This window comes from Biomphalaria glabrata, chromosome 13 (genome assembly GCF_947242115.1).
Source record: "Biomphalaria glabrata chromosome 13, xgBioGlab47.1, whole genome shotgun sequence".
Lineage (NCBI taxonomy): Eukaryota > Metazoa > Mollusca > Gastropoda > Planorbidae > Biomphalaria > Biomphalaria glabrata.
Genome location: NC_074723.1, coordinates 17270161 through 17291698, shown reverse-complemented (window position 1 = coordinate 17291698; position 21538 = coordinate 17270161). Strand labels below are relative to the sequence as shown.

At 39.1% G+C, this 21538-nt stretch overlaps 1 protein-coding gene across 5 annotated transcripts in view; it reads right to left on the bottom strand.

The window, feature by feature from the left end:
• Positions 1 to 21538, bottom strand: part of LOC106077515 (uncharacterized) — a 105861-nt gene that overhangs the window by 11079 nt on the left and 73244 nt on the right. For all 5 annotated transcript variants that reach the window (XM_056008833.1, XM_056008836.1, XM_056008834.1 and 2 more), the window contains exon 4: positions 19914 to 21389. In XM_056008833.1, coding sequence (XP_055864808.1) covers positions 19914 to 21389 — 1476 coding nt within the window. The remainder of the gene's footprint in view (positions 1 to 19913; positions 21390 to 21538) is intronic.

Genomic DNA, 21538 nt, shown 5'->3' with positions numbered 1-21538 from the left:
GTTGTTACCAAAATAAAAAATAATTATCTAATGATGCTAAATATATATAGCATCTATTTTTTTTGTGAAAAGCACATATATGAATCAATAGATTCGTTTTTTTTTTCTTTAAAAAATTAATTGTGCAAGTACTATTTATATTTGGCAAGATAAAATTTGTGGCTCTTTAAAAACTTTAAAATATTTGCAAATTGTAATTTTTGGCTCTTTCGAGTGAAAAGGTTGCCGACCCCTGGTCTAGATGACAGTAGCAAGGCAGATTTTAGTTAAGTGTGTGACCTGCCCAGGGTTTTAGTGAAGGCCTGTACTTTTAATGAAAATGAGCTAAATGAAAGTACATTAAAGTATTGGTACATTTTAGTCTCATGTCCATCTTTTTTGTTTAAGTTGTCCCTGAAAATGAAGCATTTTGAGCGGGTCTAGGCCATCTTTCGAGACTGAGGCCGTCCACTTACTTGACGGCCGTAACTCCAGAAACAAAAGTATTGAAGTAATTGTCTAGGAGAGCTAGTCGTCCCTCTTTTACAACAGCCAACGAGAGATGTGATTGTTTAATTATCTGTAAACTGATTCATACAAGTTTATCTTGGTGACGTTAGTCAAAGCTGATACACTAGTTGTTTATTCTAGCAAAAAATGAGTCATTTTTGTTTATAAGCTTCGAACGTAGATTATCCCCTCCTAGCCCATGCCACTTGCAGAAGACAACCTGGCAAGGTTTTAACTAGGCTTGGGGATTAGGGGAGGTCCACCTGATCGTCACGAATCTATCTGCCGCATGAACAAGGTATGGATGTTGTTGCGGGGGTGGGTGTGGATGTTGTTGCGGGGGTGGGTGTGGATGGAGAGTATGTACGGAAAGTGACTGGGCAGAAGAATACGGAGAGAATTTAAAATAAAGAAAGAAATAGTACATTGTAGGCTGTATTGTTTTTACTTAGTCTAAAACATGTTTAACTAAACTTATAGTATTTTGGAGTTTATGTAGCTAATATGTAAGTACTAAACTATAAAAATATATATATTGAAAGTTATCATTTGCGAGAAAAACCGGATATTACAATTCCTTATAGAGGGGGGGGGTCTAATATACTCTTTATAATGATCAAAGGAAGAGTAATTTGATATAACAAGTGAGAGTCTACTCGAAGGGTACCTGAAACAAAACAAGTTTTAGAAACGCCGTACTTCTACTACCTTTTTTTTTTTTTATTTTTATGTTCACCGGAACCAGGATAATTTTCAATTTAAACTCCGATCTAACCAAGGAACGCATGAATTCGGAAATGTCACGTACACGGTTTGTTTTTTTATCTTGGTTATCTCCCCTGATTCCAATTCTCTCTTTCCCCCCCCCCCCTCCTCTCTCTATCGCTTTACTCTCTGTCCGAACAGAATACAGACACACAGAAAACACATACACTCCGGCCATGTCTGTCGTCTGCTGGGTTTTATTTGTTCCCGATTTCATTGTTTTTTTTGTATTTGTTGTTTGTATTTGTTGTTTGTATTTGTTGTTTGCTTTATTTGTTTGTATCGCATGTTAAGCGAATTGTTTTGTTATGATCAGGTTTGCCGACAAAACTGACAGATAATGCTGTAAGAAAACCACTACACTCATGTAGTGTAACTGAGTTGATTTTCTGCGTGCGTCCAGCGTGTCTAAAGGTCATGGCCATTGTTGTGTTTCATGTCCAGTGTGTGTGTGTGTGTATAGACTGCATCAGTGGTATGCTAGACGTGCTGGTTTCATTCACTGTTTACTGTAGTCTAATTTTGTCGAATAAAGCCATGTCATTGGTATTCTAGTCGTTATCATTTCATTACAATTTATTCGACAAAATTATGTATCTGGATTAGTGTTGGATTCCTTAATTTAAAATGGATAAATTACTCAGACCGAAAGAGTTGGACATTGATCCTAATGCTCCTCTGGCCTCAGAAAAATGGACTCACTGGTATGACACATTTCAGAATTTTCTTTCATCCATCAAGGATATAAACGAAGACTTTAAACTAAAGTTGTTGAAGAATCACGTATCTGCTACGGTTTATATGCTCATCAGTGATGTATCGTCCTATTCGATGGCCATAGACACACTCAAGACTACTTATATTAAGGTAAAGAATGACATTTTTGCTAGACATTTGGTTGCTACATGTAAACAGCAGCCGGGCCAAACGGTAGAGTCCTTTATGCTAAAGTTGCGAAGCCTGGCCCGGGACTGTGACTTTAAAGAAGTAACTGCTGAACAGCACAGAGACATTTGCATTAGAGACGCCTTCATAACTGGTCTGGCATCCAACACTATTAGACAGCGGTTACTGGAAAAGACATCTCTTACTCTACAAAGCGCTTTTGGCTAGAGTGTTAGAAACAGCCACAACGCATGCTCAGGCTTACAATTCAACGAACAAAATCTCTTGTGGGGCAATGAAAACACCAACTAGCTCCCATCTAGAAACATACATTTCTAACGAAGACCAGGAATTAAATGCCATTAAGTCGCTATGCTACTTTTGAGGTAGGAGGAGACACTCTAGGACTGAATGCCCTGCTCGAAATGCATTATGTCATCAGTGCGGTAAAAAGGGACACTTCCAAACTGTTTGTAAATCAAGTAAAACAACAGCCAACAAAGCTGACAGCAAAATATCACTGACCAGTGTGATAACTCCATGTACCTTGTCATCAACGCATTTCTCTGGGCTTACACAGTCTACGGCCCAAGTGAACGTCAACGGGTTGCTGTTGCAAGCTCTCATAGACACTGGCAGCTGTGAAAGTTACATATCAGAAGCCATCGTCAAGAGAAATAAATGGCCAGTACGTCCGTCTACAAACAGAATATTCATGGCCACTACACATCTTTCTGAAAAGACATTAGGACATACATTTGCCGATGTCCAGTACAAGGGAGAACACTACAAAAAGGTCAAACTTTCTCTACTTGCTGGATTGTGCTCGGATGTAATCCTTGGTGTAGACTTTATAAGTCTTCATAAGGAATTGACCATACCGTACGGAGGAAAACGCAATCCTCTACACATCTGTGGTCTTAAAGCAGCACGAGTCGAAACACCGAGCCTATTTAGTAATCTAACTTCTGACTGCAGACCGGTAGCTACTAAGTCCCGAAAGCACTCAATAGGTGATAACAAATTTATTGAGTCCGAAGTTAGAAAACTCCTCTCGGACAAAATCATTCAACCTTCAAAGTCTCCCTGGAGAGCACAGGTGCTTGTGACAACAAACGAGAGACATAAAAGAAGGATGGTCATTGATTATAGTCAAACAATAAATCGCTTCACCTTACTGGATGCATACCCAATGCCCCGAGTCGATGAACTGGTAGAACGGATATCCAACTATTCCGTTTTTAGTACTCTAGACCTCAAAAGTGCCTACCATCAAATACCAATCAAGACTGAGGAAAGGCCGTTTACTGCATTTGAGGCATGTGGCAAACTCTACCAGTTCTGTCGCATCCCTTTCGGTGTTACCAACGGAGTTGCATGCTTTCAGAGAACAATGAATCAAATTATTGAGAATGAAAAGTTGCAGGACACCTTTGCATACGTGGACAATGTAACGGTATGTGGTCATGATCAAGAGTCGCACGATGAGAATATGCAAAGATTTCTAGATGCTTTTAGAAAGTATGGGATCACATTTAATGAAGACAAAAGTACGATAGCCACTGACAAAGTTTGCCTATTGGGATACGAAATTTCTAAAGGCCTTCTCAAGCCAGACCCTGAAAGATTCCAGGCTTTAAGAAATCTTCCTCATGATATGCGCTCACAAAAACGGATCGTGGGCATGTTGGCGTACTACTCACAGTGGATCCCAAATTTTTCTAACAAAATAAATGTTTTGGCAAATAACATGTCGTTCCCTCTTTCAGAAACAGTAAAGACAGCCCTTAACGAATTAAAGCAGGAGCTGGAGAAAGCTGCCATCTTCACCATCGACTATACTCGACCTCTGACGGTTGAAACAGACGCTTCGGATGTTGCAATAGCTGCCACCCTCAACCAGGATGGCCGCCCCGTGGCGTTCTTTTCAAGAACACTCTCTAAAAGTGAAAGGCGGCACTCAGCTATAGAAAAAGAAGCTTATGCCATTGTGGAATCTTTAAGGAAATGGCACCACTACTAAGTAGGAAATCGCTTTACCCTTGTCACGGATCAACGCTCTGTGGCCTTCATGTACGACAAACAGAGCAAAGGGAAAAAAAAGAATGAGAAAATTCAAAGGTGGAGACTGGAACTGAGCTGTTTCCACTACGATGTCTTGTATAGACCAGGCAAACACAATGTAGCGGCTGATACGTTTTCTAGAAACGGGTGTGTGTCAGCTATGAGTCGAAATGAATTGAAACTGCTCCATGACTCTCTGTGTCATCCGGGAGTAACAAGACTATGGCATTTAGTGCGAGCGAAAAACATACCTTTCTCTTGTGAAGATGTCAGGCTGGTTGTCAACCAGTGCAGAATCTGTGCCGAAGTGAAACCCAGATATTTCAGTAATTCTAATGGAACTCTAATTAAGGCGATGCAGCCTTTCCAGAGACTAAGTATGGACTTCAAAGGACCGCTCCCTTCTACATCTCGGAACACATACCTGCTAACTATAGTTGACGAATTTTCAAGATTCCCGTTTGCATACGCCTGTTCTGATATGTCAGCTTCAACAGTAATCAGATGTCTAGAGAATTTATTTGGACTATTCGGAATGCCTGACTATGTACACTCTGATAGAGGTACCTCATTCATGTCAAGAGAGGTGCAGGAATTTTTACACGAGAGAGGGGTGGCTACAAGCAGGACGACCCCTTATAATCCCAGAAGGAACTCTCAAGTAGAAAGGCTAAACGGGTCATTATGGAAAGCTATAACTCTGGCCTTAAAAACTCAAGGACTCCCGGTTTCCAAATGGGAGCAGGCGTTAAACCAAGCCCTGCACTCTCTTCGTTCTCTGCTGTGTACCGCTACAAACGAGACACCTCACGAGAGAATATTCAAGTTCTATCGCAGGTCCACCTTCGGCAAATCACTCCCGACATGGTTAGCTCAACCAGGAAAAGTGTTGTTAAAAAAGGGAGTCCGTGCATCATAATATGACGATGGTACAATAGCTGTGGACTTAATTACATGCAACCCAAAGTATGCCATTGTAAGACTTCCTGAGGGAAGAGAAGAAACAGTGTCATTGCGACATTTGGCCCCAGCTCCAAGAGAGGGACAATCAGAGGTGTATCAAAATATGGAACATGAAGACTTTGAGCCGGAGACAAACCCTATAACACAGATGCAGGTGCCTACTGACCATGTGACTATAGAACCAATGGCTGCTCCTAACACACATGTACAACAAGGGGAAAATGGACATCAAGAAGAAGTAAATACAGGGGTTGAGTCTTCAGTTAGAGAGCCGCCGATGTCACCTACTCCAAGCGACGGCAGTATTGGTCCTGGTAGATATAACCTAAGACCAAGAACGAGCAGACCTAATTATAAGGTCTAACATTTATTTAATTATTTTTCCATATCACAAGTTCTAACTCAGTATCTGTTGGCTTAATATGACACACTTTGAACTGATCATTTTATAGTGTATAGCTTTTCTAGTTAGGCTTTTGTATTGTATTACTTATTACATTATTATTCAAGACAACTGGTCTTAATATTTGTATGCATAATATGACACTTAGGGACTGATAATTTATAGTGTATAACGTGTTTGTTTATAGTTATACAATGCTTTTCAATAGAGTAACTCTAAGTATTCTGTAGGGATACTAAGGCCTTTTATATCGATGTCCTTCACTATTATTTACATGTTTATGTTCCTATAACTTTTAGGCGGGGTGATTGTAGTGTAACTGAGTTGATTTTCTGCGTGCGTCCAGCGTGTCTGAAGGTCATGGCCATTGTTGTGTTTCATGTCCAGTGTGTGTGTGTGTGTATAGACTGCTAGACGTGCTGGTTTCATTCACTGTTTACTGTAGTCTAATTTTGTCGAATAAAGCCATGTCATTGGTATTCTAGTCGTTATCATTTCATTACAACTCAGATACAGAGGTACGCCGAAATGAGTGTTCACAATAATAACTCCATATAAAATACATTTGGAACTCATAAACCATCATTTGAAGCGACTTAAAAGAAGAGAGTTTCACAGTTATATGGTCCAGTGATTCTATGTTCCGCATTTCTAAATCTTTAAATCATCAATTTTTAATTTTTTTTTAGGCTTTTTTCTATTTACGACAAAGCCAAGAAACAAATCCAGTGATTATGGCGTAACACAAGTGCTCCACACAAGCGCTTTAAAGACCAGCTTAGGCGCCAACTTGCTGACATAGACGAGAGCACCTGGTTGTATGCGGCTTCAGAACAAGACAGCTGGAGGTCACTTACAAAGACCGCTGGATACACATTTGAGACCAAATGAAAATCCGCTGCCAAGGTTATATGGCGAAAATAAAATCTAAATCGACCACTCCACTGGCTGACAATGGCTATGCCTGCGCTAGCTGTTGCGAAATATGCAGGTCACAACTGGGGCTGAGTAGCCACGAGAAATAAGCATTCCTCATTGATCTTCGGACTCGAAGACAAGCTTTATTAATTATCCCTGGGGACAACAACTAAAAGTATTATGAATGACTTATCGCGGGATAAATAAATGATCTATAAATTACATACGATCATTCAAAAGAGAAGATAATTACGTAATTAGCGTTTACATAGGCGGATTACTTAAGATAGCTAGCTTAAATTAGGTAATTTATAGCCCAGTACAGCACAATGGACCTCATTCACCAATCGTAAACAAACAACATTTAGCCACGTAATTCTCTGTCTCTTCTATACAAATTACAATGTAATTTTTAATACACAATGGCTATCACGTGACAGTTTTTTTTTCGTTGTTTTATTAATAATATCACGTGACTAAATGTTGTTTGTTTACGATTGGTGAATGAGGTCTATTTTCGCTTGTAGCGTTAACTAATTTTCATCACATAGTTGGCAATGATGATATTTTAATATAGCGTCGTTGTGATTATTTAGAATCGAAAATGTATCGAATCGAAAACTTAATGTGAAAATGTACAAATGAGACCAAATAAGAGAAGAATGAAAAGAAAAAAAGAATGCGTTATAACATTATAAGCATTTATTGTGTTACGGATCTTGCTATCAGTAAAATTTACATTAGATTGTGCACAATGGTATTTCCTGGCAGAATGAAAGCTACAGAGGTATTTGTCTCTGTGTGGGCCACACGATAAACCTCTTTTTGTTCTGTTTAAAAAGTTGGAGGATTGTTTCCTTTCGGAATTGTTACGACGCAAAGTAAACGAAACAAATATTGTATACAAGACTTTAAGGATGAGGAAAGATTAGGTTTTTTAACAGACTGCGGGTATGTTTGTATGAGCCTGTTTGTGGGCGTGTTTGTGTGCGTGTTTGTGAGCGTGTTTGTGTGCGTGTTTGTGAGCGTGTTTGTGTGCGTGTTTGAATATCATTGTGTTTCTACATTTTGATTTCCTCAATCTTTTTGTGTTCTTTTGACAATTTTAGCGTCTTGTTGGGGAAGAAACAAGATAACAGAGTAGGTGTGTGTGTCAGAGAGAGAAAGAGAGAGAGAAGAGACAGACAGAGAGACAGAGAAAGATAAAGAGAGCAGCAGGCTTTATGTGGGTTTGTCTTGAAAAAAAATTTTTTTTTTACGAATAAAAAATACAAACGCCGTTGTTTTAAAGGTATCTAGTGTTTGTGAACTGTCCCACAACCACTTGCTCCACTGCGAAGCCCAAGACTTATAATGTAATGGAAAGAGGATAACTCAGCTTATTAACTTCAAACAATCGTCTTTAATATCAATGGGAATTGAAACTCTCACTGCCAATTAGTAAAAAAAAAAAAAAAAAAAAACTACTCATAAAAAAATAAATGAAGTTTGTCTCCAGTAAGGCAAGTCGCATACACAATAGTACTTAGTATTTCTCAAGGTGTACAGCAACAAGGAGCGGAGCACTGAACTATATAGAAAAATACACACACGTGTACAAACTCAGTCTCTTGTTCTCTCTCTCTCTTTCACCCCCCCCCCCTCTCCAGTTTCTCGTATCCTCTCTAAAAAAAGAAAACAATAAAACTTTTACCTACTTTAAAGACGAGCTGAAAATAATAGAGTGTACAATGCATACACCTGGTTTTAATTTAATATTTTTTTGTTTGGAGGGGGAGGGGGGGCGCGTCTAGAAAATACGTACATAAAAAGCTCCTTATTCCTTTTTCATTTAATGCACTTTATATTTCCAGTTATCACCATATATTTGATACATGTTAGACAAATTGTTGAACAACCTTTAAAAGTTTTTATTCTTATAGACATGCATATGTAATTGAAATTACAGGAAGTAACATGATATGGAAGATGCCGTGGGAGTTTTCCGGTCATTAAATCTCTCTTTGACTTGCTATTGATTTGCACGCCTCAAGCTTAGACTGTGATTATCTTCAAAGGGAGTGGAAGTATTCCTTTTTATCTATGTAGAGGTTAACAGTAGTGCAGTGGGAGATTGTTGAATAGGTTTTGTTCAATTTGAATAGATGAAGTTCAAAATGTTTCTAAGACACTGGCTTGTCTCCGGCTAATAGTTATAATAAATGAAAAGCCCTAAAAATCCCAAAATTCAAAATCCCAGCCTTCACCGAGATTCAGGTTCAGGATCCCAGGTTCGAAAGCATAACGCCACCGCGCACCCAAATCTAGTCTTAATCTTTAGTTTATTTAGTCTTAATGTTTAGCTGATTTAGTATTAATCTTAATTGCTAATTTAATGTTACTCTATATCTGATTAGCTCTCTGTGTTATAAATTCTCACTTTATAATAGAAATGTCCAAATAATAATTCAATTTTCATACACTTAACCGGCTAACTGGGACAAAAATTCAACAGGGTACTTTGTGCACCAGAAGTAAAGACCAATTGTTTTGTTTTTGTGGGGCCTCGAGGTAAACCACTCGAACCACTAGGACGTGATATAGTTAAGGAACCAGTTGAGCTACGGATGGACGGCAAGATTCTGGCATGGGACAAAAAGCTAAAGTACCTCGGGGTCATCCTCAATCAGATATTGACCTTGTACGACCATATCCAGCACGTTCGGGAAACAGCATCCGAGAGGCTGAACATCGTAAAAAGCTAGCTGGAACGAAATGGGGGAGCAAAAACGGGTGTTCTGAGATCACTGTACATGGGTGCAGTTCGGTCACTTAGGAATTAAAGTCTACCTGTTCAGGTCTGGGCGTCGCTAACGTCTCTAGCGAAGCTAGACTCTGTTCAGAATCAAGCCATCAGACTCATCTGTGGTACGTGTCGCACAACGCCAATTGCAGCAGGAGAAATTATGGCCAACGTGCCGCCGCTGAAGTTGCGCAGAGAGCGAGACGTCCGGTTAACTCACGAGAGATACAGGCGGCTGGAGGAGGGATCCGCTCAGACGTCTGGTCGACAACTGGGAGGACAACAGACGTCTCAAAAACCAACCCTGCTTTATGCATGTGGTGCGTGGGCTGGTCAGAGAGATGAACCTACCGGTGAATCGGGCTGCTCTTTCCCCCCAGCTAAAGCTTTCGGCATGCCGACGGTACAGAAAAAAAGCCTTCTTGACTCGGAGGTGACAAAGCGGTGCGATCCTACACGGCTTTTACATGCAGCCAGAGAAACTATTGCTTCGTATACGGCTGGAGTGTCCACCATCTACACGGACGGATCTGTGCAGACGCTCGAGGGCACTGTGAAAGCTGGATATGGGGCGGTGGTCCGACTCTCAGGTAATCCCGAAATTGTGGAGCTGAGTGGACCCTGCCATGGGAAAAGCCGACACCCATTTGCTAGCACATTGGTTTGACAGTTGGGACGCTTCCGATAAGGGCCGAGAGCTACACAGGCAGATGAGTAGACCAGACCGAAAGGACGCATGGTGGGAGCCCTGCCGTGCGGAACAGGCCGTCCTAGCCCAGTTCCGAGTCGGAAACTGTCCAATAGACGCGTACTTTGGACGGTGGAAGGAGAACTACGACACACGGTGCCGCCATTGCGTCGAGGACGATGAAACAGTAAGCCACATTCTTTATGAGTGTCGCGTTTTGCATGAAGGTCGATTGGGACAAGGATATGAGAGAATACTGGTCTATGTGCGGCATTAGGGCTGTCCTTGTACGGGGACAAGGCGACCTTAAAACTCACTGCCAGCTTCCTCTTCAGTGCTCTAATGGGGTTTCTGATTCGGTGCCCGACGGAAACGCTTTGAAGACCAGCATAGGCATCAACTTGGAAATTTTTGCAAATCTTATCTATTTCGTTTGATACGAAACAAAATCCCGAATTTCATAACAATTTTTATTTTAGCAACCTTTTGTTAGTTCACACTACAGAAGATATATTTAATGTTATAAATACATCATATGCAAGAACAGATGTGTTTCAACAAGCACAGATGGAGCAAAACGTTTTATCAGAATTAATAAAGGATATGTTAATATGCAACATTCCAGCACATCTGCAGCAATTTCTGAATAAAAGCACGAAAATCGTTAACTGCATTAAAAACTGTCCTTTAACGCAAGACTTTGTGTATGTGAAGAAATGGGAAGTTGTCATACAAAGCTGCTTTTTCATAGCAATGTTCTTTGGCTATATCGAGGAAAAATTTTCAATTGATTATTTGAATGTAGGCATAAGCTTCAATGTTGTATTTATAATAGTTTTGAATTGAAACAACATGCATTTCTGGAAATGGTTTAGTAAACAATCCTACTTGTGGTAAATTGACGTAACGTATCGTTACAAGGCATTCGTTGCATTCCATGGTTTCATGTTCAGGATAAAGTGAACGCCGCTATCGCAAAACTAAATTTGTGTCAAATGAAAGTTAGTAATAGAGAAATAGACTCGTTTTCATCTCTTCGTGAGTCTATAACAAGTCCGGTTACTTCAATTGATACTTATACTCTGAAATGAATTGCAGAACATTTGAAGAGTTTGCAAACGGGCTGGGAAGACTGTTTTCCTGAGTCAAACAAAACTAATGAATGGATAAGATACTCGTTTAACATTAACACCATGCCAGAAAGTTTGTCGCATGCGAAAGAAGAGCAATAGTTGCAATTGGATTGAAACGGATTAATTAAATAAATATTAGGCGACTACTTTAACATCATTCTGGTTACAAATGCAGCATGTGTATCTTGGTTTAACAGAAAAAGTACAGAAATTCATCATATTTTTTTATCATAGCCTTTATATAGCGCTACTTTCATGCTTATAGCATGCTCAGAACGCTTTGGTCCAATCTCATTTGTGGACCAGTGGGTGGGGGGGGGGGAGGGTGTATCTAGGAGTATGTTTTCCGTGCTGCCTTTAGGCGCTCAGTAAACGCAACTCTGACCGAGTCGGGTGTCGAACCTGGAGCTCCCTTCTAGGTAGCCATAGAGTCGAAAAAAGAAACAGACTGTTGGACGTTGAATTGCATTTCGAATTAAAGTAAACAACCAGGCAACCAAATAATGGCGATTTGTCATCTCAACACAAACAATTCCATCGTTTTTATTGATCCGAATCAATCTTATTTATAATATAATTCACATTTATTTTATTTACATTTTTTTCGTTTATTATTATTTTGTAAATGTAGGCCTACCCAAAAAATATATTAAAATGAATCCATTTTTTTTTTTGGAGAGGGCGAGAGATACTAATGTTATGATAATTCTAGAAGGGGTACGCATAGGTCAAAAGTTTGGGAAACACTGGTGTAGGGGTTACTTTTCGACTTTATTTCTAAAAAATAACCAAATCTCCCCTTTCAAGCACAAATGTGTGTGTTGTGTGTTGATGCATATTTAGAAGAATCGACGTCATGTGTGTCTATAAAGTAAGGAAGGAGGGCCCCATATGAAAAGCTGAAACTGGAGATGGAATCTGATGAATAGCGAAATCATTCCATTTGGAGTCGAGATGCCTGTTGTAAATGTCTAAATTCTTGTAATTTAGTTAGATCAAAAGACTAAATGGTTGAAATATATAGAGATTTAAATCTTTTTTTTAGGCAAGTCAATCCATTGGATTGGGTCTGTGAAGCCACATCCACCAATACAACATTAGAAATGCTAATCAAGGCGTGCCTGAAAGTGACCAGGTTTATTATCTAGATAGGATGATGTAACCAAGTTTTATATTTAGTCTAGAATGATATGCATACATTTGCTTATTATTTTTAATACGACTTAATATTGATCGTCTAGTAAAACTTTTCACATGCTTAGACGGTAAGTTTTTAAAAGCAAAAAGTCAACGTTTACACCAATTTTAAGAGCTGTAAAGACTACATTAAAATGAAGAATTTATTTTTGTTTTTTGTCTTCCACTAGCCACCAACCTGCTAGACCAGCGGTTCTCAACCTTTTTAGCTCGGCGACACATTTTTTATAAATTCCTCACTTATACACGACCCCCCAACATTAAATTATTTTCTTTCGTAAGTATAAGTAAATTTGCTTTCGCTAATGTTACAAAATTATAATTGGAAGCTTATCTCTGATCTGCATTGCCAAAGCTTAATGTTTAATCACGAAACAATGTGTAATTATATTATTGCGATACATAATTCACCATATCACTATATTACAATTAAATGAAATAATACCTTTATAACATGCATTTATTTACTTTCTTATTCACATTATTCACAATCCACACTGCACACATATGTGACGAGTATCTGTAATTGGACATGATAACTAACAGACTGTTTCCAAGAAATATTTCCTGCAAACGGAAGAAGAAGGTGCACCACAGCCAAACGGAACATGACAGCAAAAACTTTGTTCTTGATTTGTGTAATTAAAGAGAAATGTTTCGCTGTTAAACTATTTCTGTCTCCTAAAAATCTTTAACTTTGACTTTCAATGTATTTCTGGCAAGTGCTAATGAGATGTGAAGTAGATTTTAAAAGTAGGATGGTATTTTGTTCACTTACATGCGCTAATGTTCTTGCATAGAAATTAACATTGTATCGTTTTCCAGGTTCAATGTCATTTCCCTCATAGAGAGCAGATTACGTTGGAAGCATTGTCAATATTATTTTCGTTAAAAATGACATACTGGGGTTTTTCAATTCCTGCTGAAACCAAAGGGGCAGGCAGAGGAAACAGTGGTGCATGTCTTAAAAGTGTCCAAGAGGGGAGACAACTGAAGTGTCACTTGAACTGCATGGGGGAGCTATGAGGCACTACCTTCAACAATTAAAGAGTTTCTTACCAGAGACACATGCTTTCCTCCCCTGCTACCATTTGTAGTTCATCCAAGGTTCATGGTGTCCAGTACGTCATGGACTTCTTAACATAGTTTACGTATTTAAAAAATTCTAATTAATGGATGCGTTACTCAACCTTTATTAAAACGTACATCGTTTAGTTCAAATATTACATAAATGTCAATTTTTTCAAATGATATTAAGAATAGTCTAATATATATATATATTGCAGACCTTAATATCAGAAACATTAATTAGTTGTGATTGTTAATACTGACCCTCGAACAAATGAAATATAAATGGCAGTCTATCTGATGTACTATTAAAATGTTGCAATCAATTCTGATTCAATTGTTTGCAGTATCAAGCCTGGAATAACAATATAGATATTAAATTTCAATGGAAAAAAAATCCTTTTTTTCGATGGTTATAACCGACCCTTCACAAATTGTCATTCCACCCCAAGGGGGTCGCAAACCACAGGTTGAGAGCCCCTGTGCTAGACGGAAACGCGGATAGGCAGACAGCTAGCCCAAAGACTATAGCAGCATATCATTTGAGTAGATCAAGAGTAATGTTTTCACTGGAACCCTTACACAATAAGCAAACACATAACTGTCATAAAAGAACAACAATAAACAGACATGGCCATAAAATAATCAAACAACAATAGTTTAATAATGTTTGGTTAAAAACAAGAGAAATTCATACACACCAAATATATTCATTGCGTATAAAGAAAAATGCTTCATATTCACACCTTCATCTTCACCTATCCCTGAGTCTGTTGGACGGTTGGGGCACCACAAAAAGATTTGTTGATCATCTTTCTACATTCCTGTCTTTTGATTTTGGATAGAAAATAGACTTTCTTTTAATTCTTCCCATTCTTTTATGTTGTCTTTCCATCGCTCTGTCTGTCTCTTCTTCTTTTCCCTGGAACTGTTCCCTGAAGGAAGGTCTTTGCGAGCGTTGAGGACCTTGGTGATACGGCCATAGCGCATAGAGTTTAAATTTGCGTTAGCAGGTCATCGTTAGGTCCAATCGCTGTGTTAATCCTATTTCTAATCTCTTCATATGTGATGCGGTCTTTAAATGTGATACCTAGGTTATTTCTGTAACATCTCAATTTCATTGCTAGGATCCTCCTTATTAGTTTTGAAGTCAGCTTCCAAGACTTGCAAGCAAGTGAGAATGTGGCCATGACCAGGGAGCACATCAGCCTAACGAGGGCTATGCCTTTGTCTTCCCAGACTGTTTTGAGTTTTGCAAGTGCTGCCGTGGACTGTGCGATTCCGGGCATCAGTTCGGGTTTGATTCCTTCATCTGAGACGATAACTCCGAGGTATAAAAGTTCATAATAAATGGTATAAAGGGATCTCCTTCTCGACATCAACTTTTTTATTGACAGAGGCGTCGAGTCCAGTGAATCTATGAATAGTCCAAAGTTATAGATATTTTTTTCTCTCTCTTTGTAAATGAGGGAGAGAGAGAGACAGAGAGGGAAGAAGAGAGACAGAGAGAGAGACAGACAGAGAGAGAGAGAGAGAGACAGAGAGAGAGACAGAAAGAGATAGAGACAAAGAAAGTAGGGACATAAGAAAAACAAGTAAAGGAAATAAAATCTTTCCCATGAAATGGCGTTATAAAACTTAGTCACGCCCGTGCGATGTGGACAAGAGTCTCAAGTCCCCTCCCCCCCAATACCTTTCTGGATATCGATCCCCTCTACCCTTACCTCACGTCACCATCCTCCTCCAGTACCCTCTTCTTTAAGCCTTCTCCACCCCTCCCACACACCCACTCAAAGGAGACCCTGGAGCTGGAAGTCAAATCTAATTAAGGAAAACATTGTCGGCCATTTAACATTTCCCCTGGAGGGTGTTGTGTGAAAATTAGTTGTGATGTGTAGCAGGGGCGTGTGTGTGGGTGTTGTGTGAATGTGATGTGTAGCAGGGGCGTGTGTGTGGGTGTGTGTGTGTAATAAACAAGGGGTGTTAACACTTTGATCTAAACACGAGACTTAGTTACGTCTTTAGAAATTAAAGCCAACATGTTTTATATACAAGACAGTTAGCTGGAAGACATTAATGAGTAAGTCTTCAGTGTTGTAAAACAAAATTAAACAGATAATCTTTAAAACATGTGTAGTATATCTATCAATAATAAACGTGTATAACTAAGTAGACTTTAAAATGTTATCCTTCGTAAAGAAGACGTTTTGGGAAAGGCCTAGGGCGTCCTTGGACAGTAGCGTCACAGGCATGGATGGATGGATTCGAATCTGTGGTGAAGGAAGGAAATGATGTTACCACTTTGTTATCTGGTGAGTGAACTTTAATGGAAGCCCGATGGTAGCAGGGCTAATTGATGTGACGTAATGATCTGTTGAATTGCTTTTCTATAGCGCAACTTTCATGCTTATAGTGGACCAGTGGGACGAGGGAGTATCTAGGGTAGGGTTTCCATGCTGATTTTAGGCATTCAGGAAACACAACTGTTCTGGAGTCGGGTTTCAAACTCGAGTCCGCTTGATAGGTGGCCAAGCGGTTTTTGCCATTTATTGTTTGTAAAATGTTTGTAAAATGTTTATAAATGTTTGACATGTTTCTGATGTTCCTTCAGAATTTGAAGCTAATTGCATCCTAGCCCATAACTCCAACATAACGACGGAGATGGCACCAAATGGCAGTCCAGAGTGCATACCACAAGACCAGATAAGTGTATGTTGAATGTTATATAAGTGTTAAATTTGGTATCAATAGTTATTCTCATTGTGAAGTTCCATCAATTTGGGACACTTTGAGTAGATAAGTTGCACACAAATCTATTTCCTCTAACAAAAACAAATATAGTAAGAAAGACTTTTCAGCATCACAATTTAAACAAACAAAACGAACGCTAGACGAGAGCTCCAACGTTATCAATATGGAAGTATTTATAGAACTTACTATTCTGATTTCTTAGATCTTTAAAAGTAAAAGTAAAGTTATATTTCAGACCTTGTGGTCTATAGGGCAGATGTTTCTGAGGCCTACTGTAAACGAGGGTGTCACGTGGCCAGCACAACGACAAAACCGCCTTTACTTTTCCCCAACTAATGTTAGGTACCCATTAAAGCTGGGTGGACAGAGACGCCAGAAGATCCCGAAATTAAAAATCTCAGTCTTCACCAGGATTCGAACAAGCGCTTTACCGCTCAGCCACCGCGCCTCCTCTTAGATCTTGAATCCCTTATAATAGCATTGATAAGTTACAGACGTAGAGTACTGCCAAGAAAAAACCAAAAGGCAGACCAATGAAACGCCAGGAAGACAATGTCAATGACTGATTGGACTTCCTGGACATGTAGTAGGACCTGACTGACGCTCTAAGGATACAATAGGCTGGAGTATACAATTGAGCAATAATTGGGAATTCCTTTAGTGACATGACGGTAGATTAAAAACCTTACGTGGGTTACCTTAGAGACAGAATTAACTGACGGTTCTTTAGAAGACTGCGAACAGTACAGACGTGTTTAGTTTTATTATCGTGGACAGCCACATTGGACTGTTTTCTATTTATTAGATGAAATATTTAAATGATCAGTCCTTATAGCAATTTATGTTGTTTTTTCTGTACTGTGTGTGTAACTTGGATGCGCTGAGGCTGAGTGGTAAAGGGCTCTCTTATGAACCGAGGGTACTGGGTTCGAATCCTGGTGAAGACTTTTTTAAAAAATTTCGGCATCATAATTCCGCCCAGCTCTAATGAGTACCTGGCATTTGTTGGGGAAAATTAAAGGGTCGTCGTGCTGGTCAGATAACACGCTCGTTAATCGTGGGTCACAGAAACAGATGACTAGAATGGGAAATTTGACTGTGCAAGTTACCTATTACATCTAATACATATGAGTAGAGCTCGCGTGTAAAATACTTAAAATGAAACATCAAGAAATTTTTCCATCTACACCACCAGTAAAGAATAACATCACAGAAGAAAAAAAAGAACTGGTCAACACATGACTAGGGGCCCCTTAACGACCCAACACTGTGCGAAACAATAGGTAAATGTGAAAAGAACTGGTCAACACATGACTAGGGGCCCCTCACTGGCCCAACATTGTGCGGAACAACAGTCAAATGTGAAGGAATTATTTTTAAAGACTATGTATTTCTCCGTTTCGCCCTAACTGGCAAAGAGGAAAGTAGATGGCCTCGGAAAGAGACAGTTGGAGAGCTTTTACAAAGGCTTCGGGACAAACATTTGAGACTCAAAGAAAAGCCATTATTGAAAACAGACGCAAACGACGGAAAGAAAACTTAAATAGGCCTCCTGCGGACAACGGCTTTGTATGCATGAAATGCGGGAAAATATGCAAATATGCATGTCGCAACTGGGTCTGCGTAAGCATGTGAAACACTGCACTCCTCCTAATCTTGGGAATCGAAGACATTGCCATTTATAGTTTTTCTCTTGGAGCTGAGTCACATTCTAAATCTATGTACAAATGTTGAAAAGGGTCATATGGAACTAACTAGAAGATAATTCAATGATTTCAGATTTTAAAGCTTAAAAATTATTTTAGTTTCTGGCCACAAGATATTGCTTTAGACAACAAACAGTGTGAAGAACATAAGAACAACTGTAAAACTCTGAGCAGTTTATCTCACATGTGGGACAAAAAAGCAAATGAGGGGAAATGAACAAGGAATTGTAAAAATTAAGAAAACAAAACCAGAAAAAACAAACACAAACACAAATCTCTTTCTCTCTCTCTCTTTCTCTCTTTCTCTCTCTCTCTTTCTCTTTGCCTCTTTTAGCCATACACTCTCATATTTTACTCTTTAAAAATGTATAAAAACTAAGAACCAAACAAAAATTAAATTAAAATAAAAAACAAATAAAATTTAAAAAAATATAAAGTCTCAAAAAGCAAACATTAAATAAAAAATTCTCGCTGTTCGTCTAAATTGGAGAAAAACTTTTTTTTTTGTTGTTACTGGCCTGAAGATATTAAACCCTATCACACACACACTCACGCACACTCTCACACACACTCACACACACGATGTTATTTCAAAAACTGTATGGAGGATTAGGAAGTCATAGAGAGACGCTAAGAAGCAAACAGCCCAAGGGAAAAACAAAAACTAATAGAATTTGATGAGAGAAATTTTCTTATTTTGACTTTCATTAGTTAGTAAGGCTGGTGCTGTTCCAAGTGCGTGAACATGAAATTAAATTGTATTAAGATGTTTCTTCTCAAATTTTTTTAAAAAAGCTTTTTTTTTTACATCAGAAAGACTAATTCGTTTTATATAGATCTAGCTTTAAACTATTAGTATTTTTATAACAGTAAGGGTATTGTAAGGCAGCGTATCTTCACTTCTCAATGTTGTGAAAGCCTTTATGTGATAGGAGCTTAATCCCCAAGCTTTGTGTGTCTGAAACGTGTAGGATGTTGAAGCCCAATGCTAATTGATAATGGAAGCCAGATTTTAAGAAAATATAAGATAAGATAAAACTATATCTTACACCCTTGCGAGTCTTGAACATTGACTGCAGAGCTAGAGAGGTTGATCCTAGCAATGGAATTCAGATGCTACAGAAGGATCCTAGGTATCACATTCATAGACCGCACCACAAACGAAGAGATTAGAGACAGGCTAACTGCAGCCATTAGACCCCACGATGTTTTTTACTAAATGTGTAAAAGATCTAGACCAACAACAATTAATCTATACGATTAATAACATTTTTAACAATTGTTTTGTTTAGCGTTACTTCATGCTTTTAGTTTTCTCAATACGCTATGATCCTATCACATATCTGAACCAGTTGGAAAAATTGGGGGGGGGGGAAGGGAAGGAACAAGAACGAGATATCTGAGTGGGTTTTAACGTAATTAATTTTTAAAAACATTTAAAAATGAAAAAATAAATAAAAAGGGGGAAACAACCTTTATTCTAATTCGTGGCTCACACCTTCTCGGTCGGACGTGTTAACCAATCTGCTAGTGAGATACTCATGAATGAATAAGATTGTATTGTTATATAGTGTTTGTCTCCATTTAGAGCGGAGACTAATTCAGCTTCAGTCCAGTCAAGTACAATTTCTTTCCCTTTTTTTCAAAATACCATTCGTTTGACTAGTGAAAAAAAAATGTAATTCTTTGGCCATTTATTTCTAAGTTCAAAATAATAGACAAAAAATATCTCTTATAAATAAAAATGAACATTCTTTTCTTCTGATTTGAAAATTTTGTTTTACTCAAATTGTCATATTTTAAACTAGACAGGCTCAGTTCGCCAACAAGTGTATGGTCTTTATGACATTAAATTACGCTATAAGTAGCTATTTGGTGTATCCGGTGTAGAAAGAAAACAAGTGGAGAAACAATGTTTTAATAAATTATAAGATAATTTAACTGCACATTTGTTTGAGCACTGCAGAATCCAAATGTTCTAAGCTCGATTGTAAATCATTTAACATTTATTTGGCAACATGAAACTTTAATATTGCTTCCCGTACATTGTTTAGTTTATCGTTAAAAATACCCCAGTAGTAGATCATATTTCTTAACTTACCGAAAGATGCTGTGAAATATTAACCAAGGCCAGGGATCAGGTCTAGGTATAGTACCTAGGACTCCATAGACACCGAAAACAGTATACAATTGTAAGAGACACGCAAACATGAACAGAAAAGTCAGCAAGTAAGTCATATGTACAGCCCGCTGGACCATCTTGCTCTGGCGTATTCTAAATAAGCCCAAAGCTGCTGGAGCTATGGATTGCATCCTCTCAGACAAAGCCGGACTCAAAACAGAGTCGTCGTCCGAGTGTGTTGGCGTTGACCTCTGAGAAGACATATCACCAAGGGGTTGGCCGGAATCATCCCTGCCTGACAATGTACGACCCGAGCTGCCACATACTTTTGACAATGAGGAACAGTAAAATATGTTTTCGGTATCTGCCAAGTAGCCATTGTCTCTAGGAGAATTACTAAGATGGTTATTCTCGGAGTGGACGCTAAACACAAGCTCTGACAATGCCACACCACGGTGGTTGATTTTAGGATCAACCGCACAGCAGGAGCGATCGCCCGTATCCTCAACGCAGTTCTCGGCTAAAAAGTCTGTCTCCATGAATGATTCCGTGTTATCTGTGCTTTTATCAAAACCAACAGCAGGGACAGCCTGTTTACCATAGGAGGCCGCAGTCTGTTTATCGTCGCCGTCGTCTTCCACAATATCATCGTCCAGACTGTCGACTTCATCGCGTTTTGAGACTTCGTTGATGATGTTCAGCGTACCAACCGATGAAGGATCAGGCGTTTGCAAAAGAGGCAACTGCTGATCCTGAGCTTGACTAGCTTCGTTGTGCGAATTCCCAAGGTGATTATTTTTGCAATGAGAAAACGGCAAATGGGAGACACCTCCTTTGAAAATAATATTGTACGACTCTACAGACTCCACAGTAGACAAAGGGAGAACAGAGTGTGTAGTATCCAACGTTGGGGACGTGGCTCCAGTTCCTAAATCTGAAGTTTTGTTTTTCGATGATCTCTTATTACTGTTCGACTCAGCAGTTATAGACAGAGACACGTAAGAACTGTTCGTTGCCTTTCCCTTGGACACATTGCTATTCCGTTTCTGTCGGTATCGTTTTCTAGTACGTCGCGGATGGCTGACATCGCCTTTGATGTTTTCTACGTCAGTGGAGCTCGTGGACACGTCATCGTCGTCGCTGGCGATCGTCACCATCATGTGGTTCTTGTCCGAGATTTTTAACTTCGGCCTTGAGAGCCTTATGCCGCTTTTTGAAGCCGCTGCAGTTGGGGAGTATGGACCACCACCTCCGGCGACCACGAACATGTCCGATGTGGCTGTATTGTCTGAGATTAAATCTGTCTCCCCGTTGTACATTGTGCTTTCTTCTCCAACATTCGTTGATAGCGTCGTGGCCATAAGATTGGTCGTATTGCTGGCGGATCGGCGGTGGCTGTTGAAGGCGTTCAGTTCTTTTCTCGCTCTTTTAGCTTCATCCGCGTACTGGCTTAACCTGTTCAGAAACAGAAACAATATTAATAATCAATGTCGCACACTTTCATTTTTCGTATTTAATAGACAACGATGCGTTAGAAAATTAAATGGATTAAGAGGAATATCTTTATCAGCTTTGGACGTAAATGTCTTGAGATTTAAATTATC